Source organism: Microtus ochrogaster, unplaced genomic scaffold (assembly GCF_000317375.1).
Source record: "Microtus ochrogaster isolate Prairie Vole_2 unplaced genomic scaffold, MicOch1.0 UNK34, whole genome shotgun sequence".
Taxonomy (NCBI): domain Eukaryota; kingdom Metazoa; phylum Chordata; class Mammalia; order Rodentia; family Cricetidae; genus Microtus; species Microtus ochrogaster.
In genome coordinates this window covers 3,162,486-3,182,750 of record NW_004949132.1, presented here as the reverse complement: position 1 = coordinate 3,182,750, position 20,265 = coordinate 3,162,486, and the positions used below count along the sequence as shown (strand labels likewise).

The 20,265-nt window shown below is 38.2% G+C and overlaps 1 protein-coding gene across 1 annotated transcript in view; it reads right to left on the bottom strand.

Moving 5' to 3' along the window:
• Positions 1–16,407: 16,407 nt before the first annotated feature.
• Positions 16,408–20,265, bottom strand: part of Lhfpl1 (LHFPL tetraspan subfamily member 1) — a 51,150-nt gene continuing 47,292 nt past the window's right edge. Inside the window, exon 3 of the mRNA XM_026789962.1 lies at positions 16,408–16,589. Within this exon, the coding sequence (XP_026645763.1) occupies positions 16,408–16,589 (182 nt within the window). The remainder of the gene's footprint in view (positions 16,590–20,265) is intronic.

The following is a 20,265-nucleotide window of genomic DNA, read 5'->3' as shown; positions in this document are numbered from 1 at the left end:
AAAAAAGAAGGTAATGGAGACACTACTGGTGACTGAGATCAAGGCCATTCTTGCTACACTCCATCAAATATCCCTGTTGCAATCTGCTAGCATCCTTAGAAGTCATGTGAGGGTAAATGAAACATTAATGGACTATTTTTTTGAGCATTTAGGTTGTGGCAGAGCGACAGCTCAGAATCATATCTCTGGTAAGAAAGAAAAAATAAAATGAAAATGTGATGCCTAATGACGAAAGTTATGTGAGAAACTTTTAAATCTGGGACAAGAAGAGTGCGGAAGAAAGTATCTGAGCACTCCACTGTGTCTTACTCTCCATGTGGTGTTCAGTTGTGTGGGAGTCTTTTTGAATTCTCGTCTATTGTCAGAAGAAGCTCCTCTGGTGGCGGCTGAGCCAGGCACCACTCTGTAGGTATAACATTCTATTATAAGGAGTCATTTTATGGAAACTGTTCAAAAGAAAATTCACCCTTTTCATTGGGACAGTGGAAATGATATCTTGAAGAGTAGAGGATATAAATTAAAGCCTTGTTAAAACAGAAATTTGTTTGAAGGGAGAAAGTCTGAACTTAAATGTCACTGCAGAGATTGCCTGCTTGAAAACATCAGCTAAAACAAGGGAATTTCAGAGTTACAGAAAACCACAACCAATCAGAAGGCAGAGTTGTGGAGAACAGTTCCAATAGATGCATGTAAAAAAAAAAGAAAAAGAAAAAGAGGGGTCAGAAAGGCTCTAAAGAGACAAAGGATGGAGGAGTTTGCTGTGAGAGCCTACTAACAAAGGAAGCCACGCCTATAAAAATCTCTCCGGATGGGGAAAAGCCCACGAAGCCTCAACTCAACACAAGCTGTTATAGGCAACTTAGGAGAGCAGAGAAGGGAGAGATGTTCTTCCCGAGACAAGAGCACATCAACGGCTTGTCCAGTGTCAATCAATCAACCCTGAAAACGTACACCCAACTAACAGTATATTAAATAAACATGCTATATAGGAATATATGCATATACATATATGTATGCAATAACAATGAAAAAAGGCAAAGACTTTGAAGGAGAGTGGAGAAGGACATATGGGTGATTTTGGAGGGAGGTAAGGGAGGGGAGAAATATTGTAATTACATTACAACCTCAAAAAAGTTTAAAAATCAGAATTAAAGTACATATTTTTCTTTTATTTAAATTTAAATTTTATCATGCACTATATTTTGTTCATATTCTTTCCCTTCTCGAAACTTTTACTTGATACTCTATACTTTTTCTCTTAAAAAAATACCACAAAAATGAAAATAAAAATTAAAAAAAATACAAAAACAACCCCCCCCACACACACACACAAAATAATTGGGGTCCTTTTGCAGTTGGCTAACTATTCTTAGGCATGGAACCTGCCTTGGAATGTGGTTGATATACCCAGTGACACTTCATTGTAGAAAATGGCTTTCCTTTTTCCAACAAATATCAATTACAAATCAATTCTGGGTTAGGGGTGGGACGTTATGTTCACTTCCTCCTCTCGGTGCTGGGATTTTGTCTGATTTGAACCTGTGCAGTCTTGTTACTGCTGGCACAATCTTTAAAAATTCTGGGTTAGGGGTGGGACGTTATGTTCACTTCCTCCTCTCGGTGCTGGGATTTTGTCTGATTTGAACCTGTGCAGTCTTGTTACTGCTGGCACAATCTTTGTAAGTTCATATGTGGTTTTAGTTTTTTTTAGTCAATCATGCATGAGCATTATTATGTACTTCTGTGATGTTTATGAATCAATCAGAATTATTCTCAGGAAAATATGCACCTTATAATCATGAGAAATATATTATAGCATTCCCTAGCCTAAGAACACATAATGCTAATAATACCTGTATAGTCTTTGAGTTTGATATCTAATGACAGGTCTAACAAGATTGGAAGAGATGATTGTGTCTAGAAGAGTTAAACATAGCCCTCAGAAATTGGAACACTGAAGACCCTACCATAAAACACTTTTTACAAATATTCAGTCTCGCTTATATATCATAAGCACCAGAAAATGGGTCGAAAAGAACTCTAAACAAAGCATGACTAGAGCTTCCCTTACTAAAACAATCTTCAAATATTCTTTTTTTCATTTTCATGTATATGTTTGTTGATATGTTTCCTCTTACGTACACGTCTGTGGCTTCTTTTCTTTTTAATGTTAGATTTCTCTATTGAACCAGTATCAATAACATCACCAAATAATCTTGTCTCTTAAGTTTTATAATATTATTTTGTTATAACATAATAAAATTATATAATATAATAAAATCATATATTATTATTCCAATAAAAGTGGTGAGATGATACACAACTATTATGAAAAAATAAAATATATGACTAACAAAAAATATTTTTATATATTTCCAAACTTCATGTAAAAGATACACAGAAGCCATTCTGCAAGTTACCTTGGAGAAAATGTTTATTGCTACCCCAACATGTGACTTCAAGTCATTTGTTTCTAACTTTCCTCAAATATTATATCCAATTTACTTTCTCATTTCTTTAACTATATATTTGATAGCTCCATTTTAAAAATTAATAACATTGCCAATAACTATTTCATATGGTTTTGGCCTCTGCTACTAATTATTCTACAGCATGTTTATGAACATAAAACTTCCAGATTTAAGTATATTTATACCTACATTTTCAACTTACAGTACTGACCTTTTTCTTGTGGAAGGTCCATGGCAATTGTTAGTTTTTGCAATTAACTTGACACAGTCTAGAGTTACCTGCTTTCGCAAATCAGTCTGGCCTGAAACATATTCATGAGGGAGTTTGATTGTTCACTAATGTGGACATGCCCAGTGCATTGTAGGTCTTAGGCTGCATAAGGATAACTAAGCATGAGTCTGTAAGTCAGGAAACAGTACTACTCCAAGTTTCTGCTTTGACTTCCCTCACTGAATGACTTTACCTGAACAAATAAGGCGAATAAAACCTCTCTTCCCTAACTTGCTTCTGGTTGCAGTATTTTACCACAGAAGAGAAGAGAAAAGAGAAAACCAATTTATATTCCAACTAACTTGGATAATTCTTATAATAATAATATCACTATATTATTACTAATATCACCAATAATATCACTATATTTTCACCAATATAACAAACGAATGATTATAAAATAATGTTTCCTTGCATTTAAATCATTTACACTGCTCACTGAATTACTTTTACATTGATTTGGATTTCCTGAGTTTTAGCCAGTTAAGCAACTTATGAGGTTGTCTCAACGCTAAAGAACTTGATCATATCTTTCGCTTGCACTTTTAATTGAATTGTTCATCTTTCCTTTTCAGTATGTAATTCTTTAAATACTGTAGGTTGGTAAACCTTTGTTGTAAAGATCTTCTTTACAAATATCTTCTTTCCAGTCTTGGGTTGGCCCTTTCTTTTGGTTTATGAATATGCAGTACCGGTCGGCCAGAAGCACTCCTTTATCTCATTGTCATTGCCTCAGGATGCCTTAAGCAGAATGCTGCCTAGCAACATGGGAGAATGGGAAGAAAGCTTTGCAAGGACTCATACTGGCAAAAAAAATGCAAACACTTAACTTTGGAAGTGGTATATGTCACAATTCCTCACAGCACACTGGCCAGAACTAATCACGTTTTCTGCCTCACCACAGAGGCCAGGAAAAAAATCAATCAGACGTTTTCACTGAAGAGACTTTTATTATTTATTTAAAAGAATAGGTATTTGGTCCTTAGATACACAGCTTTAGCCTTTTGTGTCTTATTTGGAAATTCTTTTCTACTAACCATTATAAATATATTTTCTTTTCTATTTAGTGATCTGTTTGCATATGTACTTGTCTTTGTGTGTTTTCCTGTGCACTTGTGTATATAGGTCAGAATTCTGGACATGGAGTGTCTCCTTTTATTGTTCTTCATCTTAGTTTTGAGATCGATTTCCTACTGAACTTGTAATTTAGTCATTCAGTTAACTGGCTGATCAGCTGCCCTCCTGTTTCCAACTGCCCAGGACTGGGGTTGCAGGTGCACACCCCCGTGCCCAAATTCAGACCCTCATCATGCCTGTAAAATTTGGGCATGGTGGGGGGCATCTGCCATCCAGTGCTGAGGCTCTGGGAAGACAGTCCAGTTGGGAAACTGCCTGCTGAACTGTCTTCCCAGAACCTTATAAACCCATTTGCATATATTTTCTTTGTAAATTGAGGATTATTTTCATTTGAGTTGTTAAATTGTTAGAACTGGTGATCATCATGTCAAACAAAATAAAACAGACTCAAAACGACACATGTCTAATATGTTCTCTCATATATATTTATTTTATATATATATAAATTATATATAATTTATTTATATATATCATTTTATTGTCCAAATGAATAACATTCCAGTATAATTTGTTGATTTGTCTACCTTTCCTTCACTAACTTAAACTATTTTTCTTATAGGTCTATTTTTTCTTTAATTGTGAGTCTGTTTCCTGATCCCCTAATCTCTTCATCTATTTGTTCATCCCTGGGTCAATATTACACTTGCGAATCATTAACACTTTATGTAGCCTTGATATCTGAAGACAAATGCAGAGATTATAATGTAAATACACAGAACAAAAAATGGGTGTTTATTGGAACAAAATTTAAGTAACAAATTCCTTTGAAAATAACTAATATGCTGTCAAACCTTTCCATTTTAAAGCCTCCTCTTTATCTTTAATATTTTCTAAGTTTTGCTGCATTTTTGTGTAAAATTTACCCTTCAGGTTCTTAGGATTCTGGTAGCTATTGTAAATGGAAATTTTTTTCTTGCTTTGTCTCTTATTCAAATTAAAATGTTTCTAAAATTGTATTTTTTTAGTCTGATATTTCCTGAAGCTCGAAAGATATGTTTTATCAGGATAGAATACTCCATTTGAGTCTGATCTCTGCTAAGACCTCTTTTTATCACTCATGTCTTAGACTGGTAGTAGTACAGATAAGAGAAATAGGCAGATAAGAAGTATATCTTGAAAGAAAAATTGATAGACTTTCTTGTGTATAGGAGGTAGGAGCCTAGGAAATGGAGGATCATAAATTCCTCCCAGCATTTTTAAATTGAGAATTTTATAGATACATATAATGTGTTTTAATGAAATTCACCCCATTGCCTCCACTATAATTCTTCTTCTATCTCACTACTTTCCCCTCCTTGCTTCATTTTATTTCTTTCTTTAAAAAACAACCAACTGAATCAATTTAGGGACTCTTGTGTGTACATGGAGGTAGGGCAATCTGCTGGAGCATGAAGATCACAATCATTGAATACTTACCTCCTGTCTTAAAATTTCTACTCCGGCAATGAACGCTTTGACCAAAGGCAAGGTGGAGAAAAAAGGGTTTATAAGGCTTATATTTCTGTATATATCACTGAAGGAAGTCAGGACAGGAACCCAAACAGGGCAGAAACCTGGAGGAAGGAGCTGATGCAGAGGTCATGAAGGAGAGCCATTTACTGGCTTGCTCTTCATGGCTTGCACAGCCTGTCTTATAGAATCCAGGACCAACAGCCCAAGAGTGGCACCATCCACAGTGTGTCGATTCTTTCCCCCATCAATCACTAATTAAGAAAATGCCTTATAGCTGTATATTATGGAGGCATTTTCTCAATTGAGGTTCTCTCCTTTCAGACCACTCTAGTTTCTGTATCAAGTTAACATAAAACTAGCCAGCACAACTGACCCCTTGTCAACTTGACACACAAACATACCACTATTAAGCTACTACCTTTCCTTTCTTATTCATCACAAAGATCTCACATCAAAAATATAAATAAGTTTAATAAAATGTCTCATAGGTTTTACAGATTCAAGTACATTAAAATTTCAGTCTCTTTAAAATGGCTTATCTCTCCAAATCTTAAATCTCTTGTCTTTCAGCTGTGGACTTCTGAGAAAAATCAAAATTAAATTAAATTGCTTCTTATTTCTTTTATTTTTTTGATATTCTTTTTTTTAAATTTTATTTATATATTAAGGGTTTCTGCCTCCTCCCCACCACCGCCTCCCCTTTTCCTCCCCCTCCCCCGATCAAGTCCCTCTCCCTCATCAGCTTGAAGAGCAATCAGGGTTCCCTGACCTGTGGGAAGTCCAAGGACTGCCCACCTCCATCCAGGTTTAGTAAGTTGAGCATCCAAACTGCCCAGGCTCCCACAAAGCCAGTATGTGCAGTAGGATCAAAAACCCATTGCCATTGTTCTTGAGTTCTCAGTAGTCCTCATTGTCTGCTATGTTCAGCAAGTCTGGTTTTATCCCATGCTTTTTCAGGCCCAGGCCAGCTGGCCTTGGTGAGTTCCCGAAAGAACATCCCCATTGTCTCAGTGTGTGGGTGTCCCCCTCGCGGTCCTGAGTTCCTCGCTCGTGCTTCTTATTTCAAGAGGGAAAATCAGGCACAATTACAATCTCAACAAAGTAAAACAAAACCCCAGCAGTATAAAGAACTCAACATCCAATGTTGGGCATTCCCTCATGATCTTTCTAGGCTCCTCCAAAGAGTGTGGCTCCACCCTCTGTAGCACACACAACCTGTCTTTTAGGCTCCGGCTGGCTTCATTCCATTGCTGTTGCTGTCTATGGTGGTCACCCCACAGTACTGGCATCGCCAAAATGTTAGTGTCTTCTATTGGAAGTAGACTGCACTTTTACCAATAGCCTCTCCTTGACAATCTTCATGGTACAAAGCCTCAACTTTTATCCATGACCCTTTCAATCCTGAGGCTCTCACTGCTACTTTGGCTGTACCAATGTCTTCCCCTGGCTTCTCACAATGCCAAGTCTCATATGCTCTCCATGACCCCTTTCATGTCTTCAAAACCAGTACCACTTGGCTGGCATTTATACTAACAAGTAAAGCTGCCAGTTTGAGATACAACTTTGGCTGCCTCTGGAGCACAGTATCTGTGTGCTGACTCTCAGGAAACACTGCTCAGGAGATTTCATCTTCACAACGCTGGTCTCTTCTTAATCACAGCTAAATTCTCAGCTCCAGCTGTCCAGCATGGAGTAGCCCAGCAAAGCAAATGATTCACTTTAGTAGTTCTGGTATCTTGATATTCTTGACAGAATCTTAAAGCAAAATTGCAAATGGCTATGATAGAGTCTTTAAAGTTTCCTCTGAATCTTCTCAAGCCAGTCTCCAACCTCTACACTGCTCTCAGCATTCTTATCTTCCAGGATCCCTCAGAACATTCCATTGAGCTCTCAACACTCAATGGCTTTTCTAGCTCCAAAGTTCCAAACTCTTTCCATGGTCAGGCCTGTCATACCTTCACTCCCACCACAGCCATTAATTGCTAAAAGCTTCTCAAAAAGGGATGGGACTCCTAAAACCTTCCCTTTATTCATGCTGGGATTTTGTGTATTTTGATCTTGTGCTTTTTGTCTCATTTCTGTGACTTTATGTATACAAAGGCCCTGTCTTGCCTAGCAAATAATGTTTTCCTACAGTTGTCCACTCCCTCTGTGCCCTGTTCTTTGATCATGACTGATCCTCAGGGTTCGTGGGGGTGGGTGTTAATTTAGGTATCCAATTTAGAGCTTTACACTCCAAGGTCTCCTCCTCTTTGCACACTGACCAGTCATGGATCTCTGTATTAGTCTCCAGCTACTGTAAAATGTTTAATAAGGGAGGAGAAATGCCCTAATCGAAGTGTATGTTGATAACGGCTTTGGGGATACTTAAATGATAGGTCCATTTAATAGAACAATGCTATGAGGTTTTCTCTTAAGGCCTACAACCTATCTATTCAGTCATAGCTTTTGTACCCAGTTAATACTATCAGACATGAGTTCTGTCCTGTGGTACAGAATCAGAAAGTGGTTGGTTACTCCTACAACACTCATGCCACTATGGAGCCGATGAAGATATCTTGGCAACTTAGTCATTATTGTAGCTTATAGGTAGATACGACTTATGACATTTCTCCCCAGTAGTGCACACAGTATTTTCCAGAACTCTGAAATCTATCCAGTAGTGATGAAGCTTCCTGGTAGGTACCAGCTTAATTTCTCCATGTTCTGTTTCTCAAGTGTGTGCTATCTTCAGCAGCAGACTCTTTCTATCATGTCTCTGAGGACAACCAAGAACAATGGCAGTATCCTGTAATATTGGAGGGGTTTGCTATGGGACCTTTGTTGGTTAAGTTTTTGTCCACTTCATGGAAGCTAGAGTCATCTACAAAGAGAGAACTTCAATTGAGACTACGCCTCTATCAGATTTGTCTATAAGGAAATCTATAGGCATATTTTCTTGATTAATTACTGATGAAGAAGGGCCCAGCACACTGTGATCAATGCCTCTCCTGGGCATGTGTTCCTGGACTATATAATAAAGCAAGCTAAGCAAGTTAAGGAGAACAAACCAATAAGCAGCATTACTTTATGGTCTGTACTGCAGTTTATGCCTCTAGGTTATTGCCCTACTTGAATTTCTGCATAGGCTTGCCTCAGTGATGGACTGTAATCAGTATATTTAAGCTAAATACACACTTTCTCCCCTACTTGGCTTTGGTCACTGAGTTCATCAGATCAATAGGAAGCAAACTGGAACAGTAACCCAGTTGCCAAGGTCTTGAAAAGAGGTAACCACACCAGGCAATAAGAATTTTATTCGACAGCCCATGATGTCCCCTTGCAACCTTTTTTTGCAGGAATAATGAGAAGGAATAGTGGAGAAAATTACTAACTTCCTTTAGCACAGGTAATGTAATATATTTAAGCCACTGCCTCATAAAGATGTAAATGAGATATCTTGAATATATTTTGTATATCAAGAGAAACTCCGTACACTGGAAATTTTCAATATGAGTATAGGGAGCACATGGTGTAGCTCAGTGATACAGTGAACAAAATTAGCATGAACAAGTCTCTGGATGTGATCATCAACACCCCTGCCCCAGAAAATATCGTTAATTGGAGACAGCAAAAAGTGAAGTGCTATGCAATAAGTTAGCCTAGAAAAACAGCTAAGGTTCCTGTCATTTACTTACAAAGATAGCATTAATTAGAAAGAAGTTTTAGATGACTTGAACAAAATGGCACCTCATAGACCCATAGGGAGGTATAACCTTGTTGGACTAGCTGTGGCCTTGTTGGAGGAAGTGTGTCACGGAGGAGTGGGCTTTGAGGTTTCAGAAGCTCAAACCAGTCCTAGTGGCTCACTGTCTCTCCCTTCTCCTTGTGGATCCAGATGTACGTTGGGCGCCACTCTGTTGTGATAGGAGCAGTGGGCTGCTTCCCGCCACCCGGGAATAGCTTTACCCGAAATAATTACACAGAAACTGTATTTTTTAAACACTGCCTGGCCCATTAGTTCCAGCCTCTTATTGGCTAGCTCTTACATATTGATCTAACCCATTTTTAATAATCTATGTAGCCCACAAGATGGCTTACCAGGAAAGATCTTAACCTGTATCTATCTGGAGTGGGAAAATCATGGTGACTACCTAACTCGGCTTCTTTTTCCCAGCATTTTGTTTTGTCTACTCTGCCTACCTAATTTTCTGTCCTATCAGGCCAAGCAATCTTCTTTATTAGTTAACCAATAAAAGCAACAGATAAGATACAAGACCCACCTCCATCATTCTCTAGAACCATATCTGCCTACATGTCACCATAGGTCCTACTATGATGATAATGGACTAAATCGCTGAGCTGTAAGCCACCCCAATTATATGTTTTCCTTTATAAGAGTTGCCATGGATATGGTGTCTCTTCACAGCAATAGAACCATAACTAAGACAGGAGGCTTAATCTTGGTTGTAAATACACGTAATTTAATAAGCCTTCTAGACATCCAAATAGCTATGTGAAGTAGGAAGCTAGGCACATTAGTCTAGAGTTCAAAAAATTTTCCCTTGAACCAATAGTTTGGGTATCAATATTTTATTCAGTAGGTATCATTTATGGGCACACATTAAATCCTATAACTTATTGCAGAGCCTGATGGTATGCCACTGTGTGACTAGAACTTTCTAGAGCTGCTGGAGTGGAGATCAAGAGTGTCAATAGCAGACTGCATGTTTTAGAACGTTTAGAAACAAAAAAGTTAAATAAACTAACCATAGGACACAGAACTAAGAAATATTTCAGATTAAAACTATTTCTGTCTGACTAAAACCTGAGCTGTGTTCACGTTGTCCTGTTGCCTAAGAAGAAAGTATTTTTTAATTTTAAATTTTTTATTCATTTGACATACCAAACACAGTTTCCCCTCCCTCCCCTCCTCCTGCTCTCCTCACCCCTCCCTACCTCCATCCACTACCCAGAAAGGATAAAGCCTCCCCATGGGGAGTCAAAAAAGTCTGTCATATCAAGTTGAGGCAAGGCCAAGCCCCTCAGCCTCTGCATCAAGGCTGAGTAAGATATCCTTCATTGGGAATATGCTCCAAATAGTCAGCTCATGTACCAGGGACAGATCCTGGTCCCACTGCCAGGGCCCCCACAAACAGACCAAGCCACACTACTGTCACCCACATGCAGAAGGCCTAGTTTGGTTCCAGGCAGTCTCCCCAGATGTCTGTCTAGAGTTCATGAGCTACCACAAGCTCTGGTCAGCTGTCTCTGTGGGATAGAGGACAGTTCTTTAATGCACACAGTACCAAGAGGTACCTTATTAAGAAAACTGTCCAAATGTCATTCTAGGAGAAAAGAATTGGAGGCAGCACTGCATTTTTATGAAAGGAAGATGTTTAGTTCTTCATTTACCCTATTTTACTCTTCCTGAGCTTTTTCTACTTCCCATCTACAACGCTCAGCACCTTTTAAGAGTAGGGGGACTCTATATAAAAGGGGGCCAGGACCAGGGTGCTTCCCATATGCATGCAGCCAGGTATCAACGTTTCCCATTCCAAGTACTGTCCTCTAGGGCTTCCTTTTGGAGAAGGAGAAGGCAAAGCATATACTGCTGCAGTCAAAACCAGAGAAACATTTTGTCTCCTCCTACTTCTGCCTCCTTACATATCAGCAGCTCTGTATAATGAAAGTCTAAATCATCTGTGTGCACACATAGCAACTGTTTATTTGCTGTTAGCTTTGAGGACTCAGTGGGGGTTTGATGCGTTTAGAAAAGAGATCAACCCTGGAAGAGTCTAATCTCATAAGTAGACAAAAAGAAAATTGAAGCTGAAAATGCTTCTCCCTACATCTGAGGGACAGGCCAGGGATAAATTATCCTTTAGCTCTACCCGCTCCAGTTCTGAAAAATACTCTCAGTCCAAGAACATGGAGTGGAGATGACTCTTTGGAAGGATCCTGCCTACTTGGACTGGTTGGAGATTGTAAATTCTAGAAATAGCATACCTTTTCCCCCCAGGCCACCAAGTAGTATATCTTTCACCACTTGTAAAATGCACCCAGGATTATTGTTTTTGAAACTTCTTTTTTTTTTTCCTCATCACTAAGCTGTCATGGCATAAAATCAATCTGGAAACTGATATACATTTGTATTTCTATGAAGAGTGAATCCTAGACTCTAAAGAAAACATTTGCCGTGGTTAAGATGTGGTTTTTCTCTCAACTAAAGGCCCATGAATAGAGAACTTAGTTTAGGGAGGAGGGGTCTTTTAATGGGTTGGACCTATCAGGATATTCTTGGGTGTTGCGATATATATAATCTTGGAAAGAATTAAAATGGTTTCCTTGCAGGTCTCATGAGAGTAAAGTATTATAAAAACCTGAGTTCAAACTTTGAGTCTCTAGATCCTGTAACAAGGTATACACTAAGTTTAATTGTTGCCATCCATCTTCATATGATACCACCCACAGAGCCTTGGCTAGAGCTGAGCCAATACAAGCATCATGACCTTGAACTTTAACAACTGTGAGCTAAATATCTTTCCTTAACTAAAAGTCAGGCTTAGACACCTTACCATAGAGACAAAAATGTTGGCTACTACTCTACCCCTGGAACATTTTGAAGGGACAGGTGTCCTCTATAGTGAGGCTCCTTTGACCTCCTTTGTGAAATGACTGATTTGCAGAAGCCTTGCTCAAACTATGGGGTCTCTGAGATCCCCTTTTTGCTCATTTAGAATCTCACAAAACCTATGGTTTTTTTTTCCTTTCTACACCATTGTAGCCAGAAGACACAAATTTAGTATCCAAGAGTGTAATCTGACCATAGGGCAGGGGTAAGAGGTAGAGAGAAACTAGGCTAGTCCAACACTTATGACAAAACAAGACTTGGTGGGATGGAGCCAGGAATATGGAGGGAAATTTTAAATTCATACTGAAAATGTGGTTGTTCAGGATTGACTGCTTCAGAAGAGGAAAAATTCTCTTCGAACATGGTCCTGAAAACAAAGGTAGTCTTCTACCTACAAGTCATTTTAAAAATGTCTCTTATTTTTTTTTTATTTTGTCTTCAATAGAACTCAACTGCAGTTTCCTGTTCCTCCACTCCTTATAGTCCCCCCTCCTTGAGGTTCTTTCAAATTAACATCCTCTTTCTTAGCCCCTCCCTTAATCATTACCTTAGTCAGTGCAACTATTTTACTGTGTTTGGCTATCTGGGCTGAAAGGGCAGCAAAACAGACCGTCTCTGGAGGCAGTGCAATAGGAAATGTCAGTTGGGGGAGTAGAAACCACTCATAGAGCTGTTATTTTCCTTTTACCCACATATCACCAAGCACCATACTTTGACCTTACCTGCCACAATCTGTACCAAAGGAAGTTAACTTCAGTAGACAAGAGCAAAGATTTCCTTACCAACTAGCATCTGGTTGAATCTGGCTAATGGTGAGCACTGGATGAATATCAGAGAGCAGGAAGAGAGTGAGACATGTATTCATACCCCATCTCCTTCCCTTTGTCCTTCATTTAGGCGGCAACTGCATGGTGCTATCTCAAGCCACAACTCCTATCAGATGGCACCTTCCTTTTCTTCCAATACAGTTACTGCTGGGTTCCAATAATGACATTTCTTCCCTTTGCCCCTTCCATCTTAAAAATGGGTGTGGCTACCCTTCTATAAAACCCTAGAGGTTTTATGCCTGTCAACTTTATTGCTGGAGCCGGGCGGTGGTGGCGCACGCCTGTAATCCCAGCACTTGGGAGGCAGAGGCAGGCGGATCTCTGTGAGTTCGAGGCCAGCCTGGTCTACCAAGGGAGTTCCAGGACAGGCTCCAAAACAAAAAAGAAAACCGCTAAAAAAAAAAAAAAAAAAAAAAAAAAAAAAAAAAAACTTTATTGCTGGTAGGTGTCCTTTACCCTACACAAACCATCATAAATGATTCTTTCATTGCACTTGTCCCACCTAAACTCCTTGTGTATTGCTGGTGTTTGCCCCCAGGATACTAGTGTACACTTTCACCTGCACAAATTCTGTCCTATAGAACTCCAGAAAGTTCCATAGCTTGAAATATGAGATTATCTAGTTGAGTTACCTTTCCTAAGAGAGTGATCTGCCTTTTCCTGACCATTTAACATGTTCTCCATGGACTGCCTTCTCTTAAATTGAGAGTGCATTGCAATGTTTATAAAATAAACATGAGGAATGAGTTGGTTACAGATTTGTTTTAGCTATACTGAGTCAACTTACTTGGCTAAGTGGATGCTATGAACTCAAGATACACTGCTTTCCAGAAAGTTTTGTCAAGATACTTTACCTTATACATTTAATCAATCTGTGTCCTAGGAAGAATTCATATTTAACATGAATTTGAACATGAGTTGTTTATGGTTCATAATACCCATTTTGATATTACCCATGTACTACAGTGATTATTCTAAACTGTTACCTGGACTTACCTACATATGTTGGCAAAGAACTGACTTTCTAGGCACAGAATTGAGCATCTCTTATTCAAAATGCTTGGCATTGTAAGTGTTCCTCCTTTCAATTGAAAAAGTTATATATTAAACAACTTAAATCCAACTAAAAGTGTATTTAAAAGACTAGCACTATTAAGATCCCTTTGGAAATTTTGACTTTGGGAACAAAAATTTAGTCACATGTTTTAGTGACATGGTAAATCATAAAAAAATACACAACCATATAAACTGTTGAAATATGAAATCAAATTACTGCACCTATGTATTAAGATGTTACTAGTATACTTCAATGAGAGCCAAATTGCCTATGCCTACAATAATAAACAATAAAATAAACATACCTGTTTAAGGTATCCTATTTTGTTTGGTAGAGTAATATTTGTTATTTTGCTTTTTTGAGGCAAATTCTCATTTGCCTCATGCTGGTCTTGAACTCACTATACAACTGAGTCTGACTTTGAATTGTCAAAGTTGTTTGGGTTTGTAATGTTGGCATAGATTATATAAGTTGCTTGTTATTAAGACAAAATAAAAAAAATTAAATGGAAATGCTCTGGAACATCTTTTTGAGGACAACAATCTTAAATTATTTTAGATTTGGAAGCATTTTGAAGTAGAAAGTCTCAATCTATATCTTTCTAGTATTCACCCCCCTTTCCATTCTTATTCCCAATGTATTCACTTTGCACCTAGATTATGTAACCTTTTCTATCCTCTCCCCATCCTCTTTAACTCTTTGCTGTAGACTTTGAAGAACACAAATGCACTCATGTCATGTACTCTTCATTGGCCATCCATCCTTTAGGTCAAAATTCAAACTCATTACTTTGGGGTGCAGAGAATCTGACTACTGTTTTTTAACAGTGTTGTCTTCGTCCATTTGTTTTCAAGCTTGGCTTCCATCCTCACTCTGTCCCTGTACTTTTGTTCCTGTGCACTTCTTACTTTTGATGATTAGCTCCAGCTCTTCATCTTTCAAAGCCATCTTAATCATCACTTTTTAAAAACACCAAAACTTTCCTGCGATTCCTTAAGTCACCAATTGAGTTTTGTGAGTGTTCTGTGATCCTTTAGCCCCTCTTCACCCACCTTCAATTTCCTAGCACTTAGCACATTGGCAATTATTTATTGGCATGCCTGTTGATAACTCCTCACTATTCATTTTAGGCTGAGAAACTGTTTTCATCATTTAAGCCTAGTGCTGGGAACAGAATGATGAATGTTTAAGAAATGTTTCCTAAATGAAGGACTAAACGAGTTAATTATGAGTGATTATGAATGGAATATATGAATTCATTTGCATACATGAGGAAAGTATAAGAACTCTGACTCTTTATGAGATGGTCTACAATTAATCAATTTAGCTTTGTTAGGTTTTCCCCCTCTAGATGGACAAAATCCATGATAGAGGTTTAGGAATAGAAACAGATGAGCTGCCTTGCTGCATCACAGTCCTTCTCTAGTCCCTAAAACAAGAGTTATGGAATAATAGCACTGGACTTAATTAGCTGAAGGAAGGGGTGAGGCTAATTTCCCCCAGAGAGAAACCAAATTCTATACCATCCATCCGCCTTGATCACAGATGGGATAGAAGTCAGGCCTAAAAATACTTCAGCCCTAGGTGACATCATGGCTGTATGCTTTCAGATCTAACTCACCCCAGATGGAAGTGAGAAGATTTGAAGAGCAGTCTTTATAGCAGACAAGGAAACTTATATCACACTACAGATGATTACTAAGACAAATGTTATTGCAGACTTCCTAGTCACATAATAAACTCAGATAAAATTTTCAAGTAGACTAGAACAAAGAACATCCTTGCCTTCATCACTGTGATTATATATTTATTGAACACCTCACAAATGTTAGACTTTACTCAAAATATTCAATGGGCAATATTTCTTTATCTAGGAGGGGTTGGGGAGCAATTATAATATTTTGATACCAAATGCCCAGAAAGAGTAGAAAATTAAGTCCTATGAATATTCTAAAGCATAATGTGGAAGGTGCCCCAGATTATATGCAAACAAACATGATTAATGTTGTTCCCCACTGGAAGTTACCCTTTCACCAAACTTCCCCATGCTTGAGAGAGAAAAATGGGACCAAGCATAGCCCTAAGAAAGTCACAAATGATTTGCCTATTGATACTCAAGATATGTTTGTGGGCAACAATAAATATTAGAGGGAGAGCCATGGAAATGAATGTATGGAAATCAGCTTAGTCCATCTCCTAGTACCTCTGAGTAAAACTGCTCCTGAAATCTCTCTGAGGTTTAAAGTTAATGGGAAGTGTTACAGAACTCTGAGAGGTTTCTTACTTATACAGTTAACCTCCAAGTGAGAATCGTATTTTGTATAAAGGTCTCAATGGGACTTGGGTAGTCAGTGGAAACTCTGTCCAGTGAGTATTTGAGAGCATCATTGTGCCTGATGAATTGTATAAATAGGTAAGGACTTAGAGCTTTATGGGGACGTGAAAATGAATGACAAGTGATTACAAAGCATGCAAGCACTAGACTACACTACCAGTAGGTGGCTGCCTTAGCATAGTACCTCTTTTCAAGGCTTGTTTCCCTCCCATTCCCACCCTCTTCAGATGATCTTCGTCAAGGCTTAAGGTTTGAGGCAGTGATCAAGCTCCATGGCGTAAGAATTGGTATTCCTCATGATACTCTCCACCAACACGACTGGCTTGGGATTTCTTCCAGCAAAACAAGAGAGCCAGGTACAGATCAACATGGCTGCAGCAGCGGCGCCCCCAGCACAGTAATAGGCCCAGCCAAGTCTACAGGTTCCTGTGGAAAGAGGAATAGAGGTATAAATGTTGATTTGTCTTTTCCTATATCCTTTTTGGCAGTAAACTGTAAACATAACCTTTAAAAGTATATTTAAATAAAAATGGAGCCTAGGCAGTTTGGATGCTCACCTTACTAAACCTGGATGGAGGTGGGCGGTCCTTGGACTTCCCACAGGTCAGGGAACCCTGATTGCTCTTCAAGCTGATGAGGGAGGGGGACTTGATCAGGGGAGGGGGAGGAAAATGGGAGGCAGTGGCAGGGAGGAGGCAGAAATCCCCAATAAATAAATAAATTTAAAAAAAAAACACAGAGAAACCCTGTCTCGAAAAAAAAAAAAGAAAGAAAAAGAAAGCAGTTCTTCACACCAAATCAAAATGCTTTTACCTGCAAGGTATTTATTATACAACAGGTAACATGGACCTATAAAAACAGGGCTGATGTTGGGTCAAAGTTTCATTTTGCATGGGTTCATTTGTAATTATCTCTGAATGAAGGGAATTTAGTGGCTAAAAAGAACATTAGATGTCACCTTATCTGCCAAACAATGTTTCTGCCTTGCCACAAACAATCCTCTCCACAATTAAAGTATTGCTTTGCAAGCAAAATTAAATAAATAAATAAATAAATAAATATGATAATTATGCTATAGAGATTTGCATTGGTACGGATTTTGGTTTATTGATACAAATTTAAGGTCAATTTTGTTATACTATCTATTTCTGATCTTGATTAAGGTATTGTATTTGTCCAGCTCATTTATAAATGTAATATATAATTAGGAACTATAGGTTAATAGATAATTGTCTATAATAGTCAGGCTTGTAGTCATGTTAGTTAGATTTTCTACATGTACAGAGATATATTTCAGATGGATAGGCATTCTTCAGACCTTTCAAAGACTACAGAATACAGCATTTAAAATGTTTAAGAATTTATGACTTTTAATGACAATGAGACACATCTGTTCCTGGCTGTACCAACCTACTTCAAGAGGAAGATGGGCATCGAAATGGCTCCTTATGGGGATGGTTAGTCATTTGGGCATGTCATGCAAGCTTGCCTGGACTGCTTGATGAACAGGACATGCAGGACCCACAGAAAAATGACTGCTTAACTTGCCTAAAAATGATACGGTCCTTCGGAATTCCTGCTTCATGAAAGAGTCTGCTAGACATTCTGCAGGACACAGAAAAAAATTACTAAAAACTGCCAATATAGGTTGAACTGTCTATAATTTCCTGCTTCATGGAAAAGTCTGCTGGATACTATGGGCCTGTAGGCTGAAGATGGATGCCCTCAATGTTAGAGGAGAACTTAGGGTCGCTGTCCAGGCAGTGAGATGTCTCTGTCAATTTAAGAGATTTGGAAGTTGCTTACAATGCACTTTCTATTTACTTAAGTAATATTATATCCTTCTGGAGTCTTTGATGGAGTTGAAGAATTTATAGTTATAGTTTTCTTTAGTTATAATAAAAGATAAACTATATATAACTGTAATTCTTGATTGATAACTGTTTTATGTAATTTTACTATGTTAAAGTTACAACCTTCCTTTTCTTTTAAAACAGAAAAAAAAGAGGTGATGTGGGATTTCCCTCTGTATGCTGTGATTACCGTTAATGAATAAATAAACTGCTTTGGACCTATAGCAGGGCAGAACTTAGCTAGGCAGGGAAAACTAAACTGAATGTTGGGAGAAAGAAGGGCAGAGTCTGAAGCCATGGAGCCCTGCTGGAGCACAGCCAAGTGGCTATACACAGATTCATAGAAATGGGTTAAATTAATATGTAAGAGTTATCCAGTAAGAAGCTAGAGCTAATAGACCAAGCAGTGATTTAAGTAATATAGTTTTCTATGTGGTTATTTTAGGTATGAGCTGCCAAGCAGCCGGGAATAAAACAAGCGGCCTCCTACAACATAATTATATAATTTTCCTCTATTACCTATTACCTTTCCTTTCTCCCAAGCTGTACTTGTCTCTTCCCTAGCCTCTACCCGTGTGTGTGTACGTGTGTGTGTGTGTGTGTGTGCGTGCACATGTACGTGCGTGCACATGCACGTGCATGTATGTGTGTCTGTGTACATGATTTCAGGGCTGACCACTTGAAATTGAATAACAAACTAGGGGATTCCTCCATGGGAGAAGACTATTTCTCCTCTACCCTCAACACCCCTTAGTTCTCTGTAGGTCTTTATCTACAAGTGGGGCCCCATGAGTTTTTCTCCTTATAAAAGTATATTCTTGACACATCTTCTTTGAGATGTGATAATTAAAGTAAGGAAAGAAAAAAGATATGAAAGCTAAGTTTTCTCTTTCCTCCTTCCCTCCTTTATTGTTTGCTGGTCCATGTTTTAGCAAGACCTTATAAAACCATATTTTCTATTAGAGTAGGAACCGGGGAATGGTGCAGGTGGTGACACTGCAGCAATAATAATTGCAATGATGACAGGAGAAAGCTAATAAAATATCAAACAGTATACTAAGTTCTTTACACATAGACCTCATTGATCATCACAGCAACCTCCTGACCCAGATACTCTTGTTATCTTATAAATGATGTGACAGACACGGTACATGCTGTGAACACTTATATAGCTAAAAAGCGGTAGAGTTGGACTACAGACCATGCTTAAAGATGTTTCACAAGCACTTCATTTTTAACCAAAGAGATATATTACTGTACATCTGCTTCTCCAAAAGATCCTTGTCCTGAACCAACAGGAGCTGAGACTGCTGAAATCAAGTCCCTTACTTCTTACTATACTGTATGTCTCTATTTTAACCTGACCTCTCAGTACTTATTAGAAAATATACATTGTAATCAAAGTTAAGTATTAAATGTAGTAGCTTCCATTTGAAAGGTAAGAAAAAAGTGCCACGTGCTTAAACACCTCCTTCCATTTTATAAAAGTAGGTCACCTTGTTTGACAGATCTATGCTTTTAGTAAAAATCCTTCAGGAAATATTAACTCCCAGAGAAAGAGCTATTATTTAATGAGTTATTAGAATGACGAACTGCTAAAATGAAGTATGTGAGCTGGTAGAATTCTGGAAATGGTGATAGGTGCCTAACTATACAAATTTGGTCCTGAGAAGAGAAATAGGCAGTGATCTTTCTCTATCCTACAGTCTTACAGAAAGCTAATTGTCATCAAAGATACCAATACTAATGTTTATAAAAACTTTCATTTTTAAATCTCCTACATTTGAACAAATACCAATTAGTTTTGTTCACATGGTACTCAGTAAATCTTAAATTTCACATCAAAATTGCTGATGTGTCATGGAAAGATTCAGATGAGTTCATGTTATGATGCTTTGCTTTTCCATTTTTTGCCTTTTAGTTTATACCAAATGTCCCACCTCGGTTGTCTATACAATACTAAGTCATTGCTTGTACTGGCTAGTTTTGTGCCAACTTGACACAAACTAGACTCATCATAGAGGAAGAAGACTCAACTGAAGAAATGCCTCCATGAGATTCCGTTATAATGCTTTTTCTCAATTGTTGATCGATGGCAGATGGCCCAGCCTATGGTGTGTGGTGCTACCTCTGGGCTGCTGGTCCTGGGTTCTATAAGAACATAGCAGACAATGAGGACTACTGAGAACTCAAGAACAATGACAGTGGGTTTTTGATCCTACTGCACGTACTGGCTTTGGGGGAGCCTA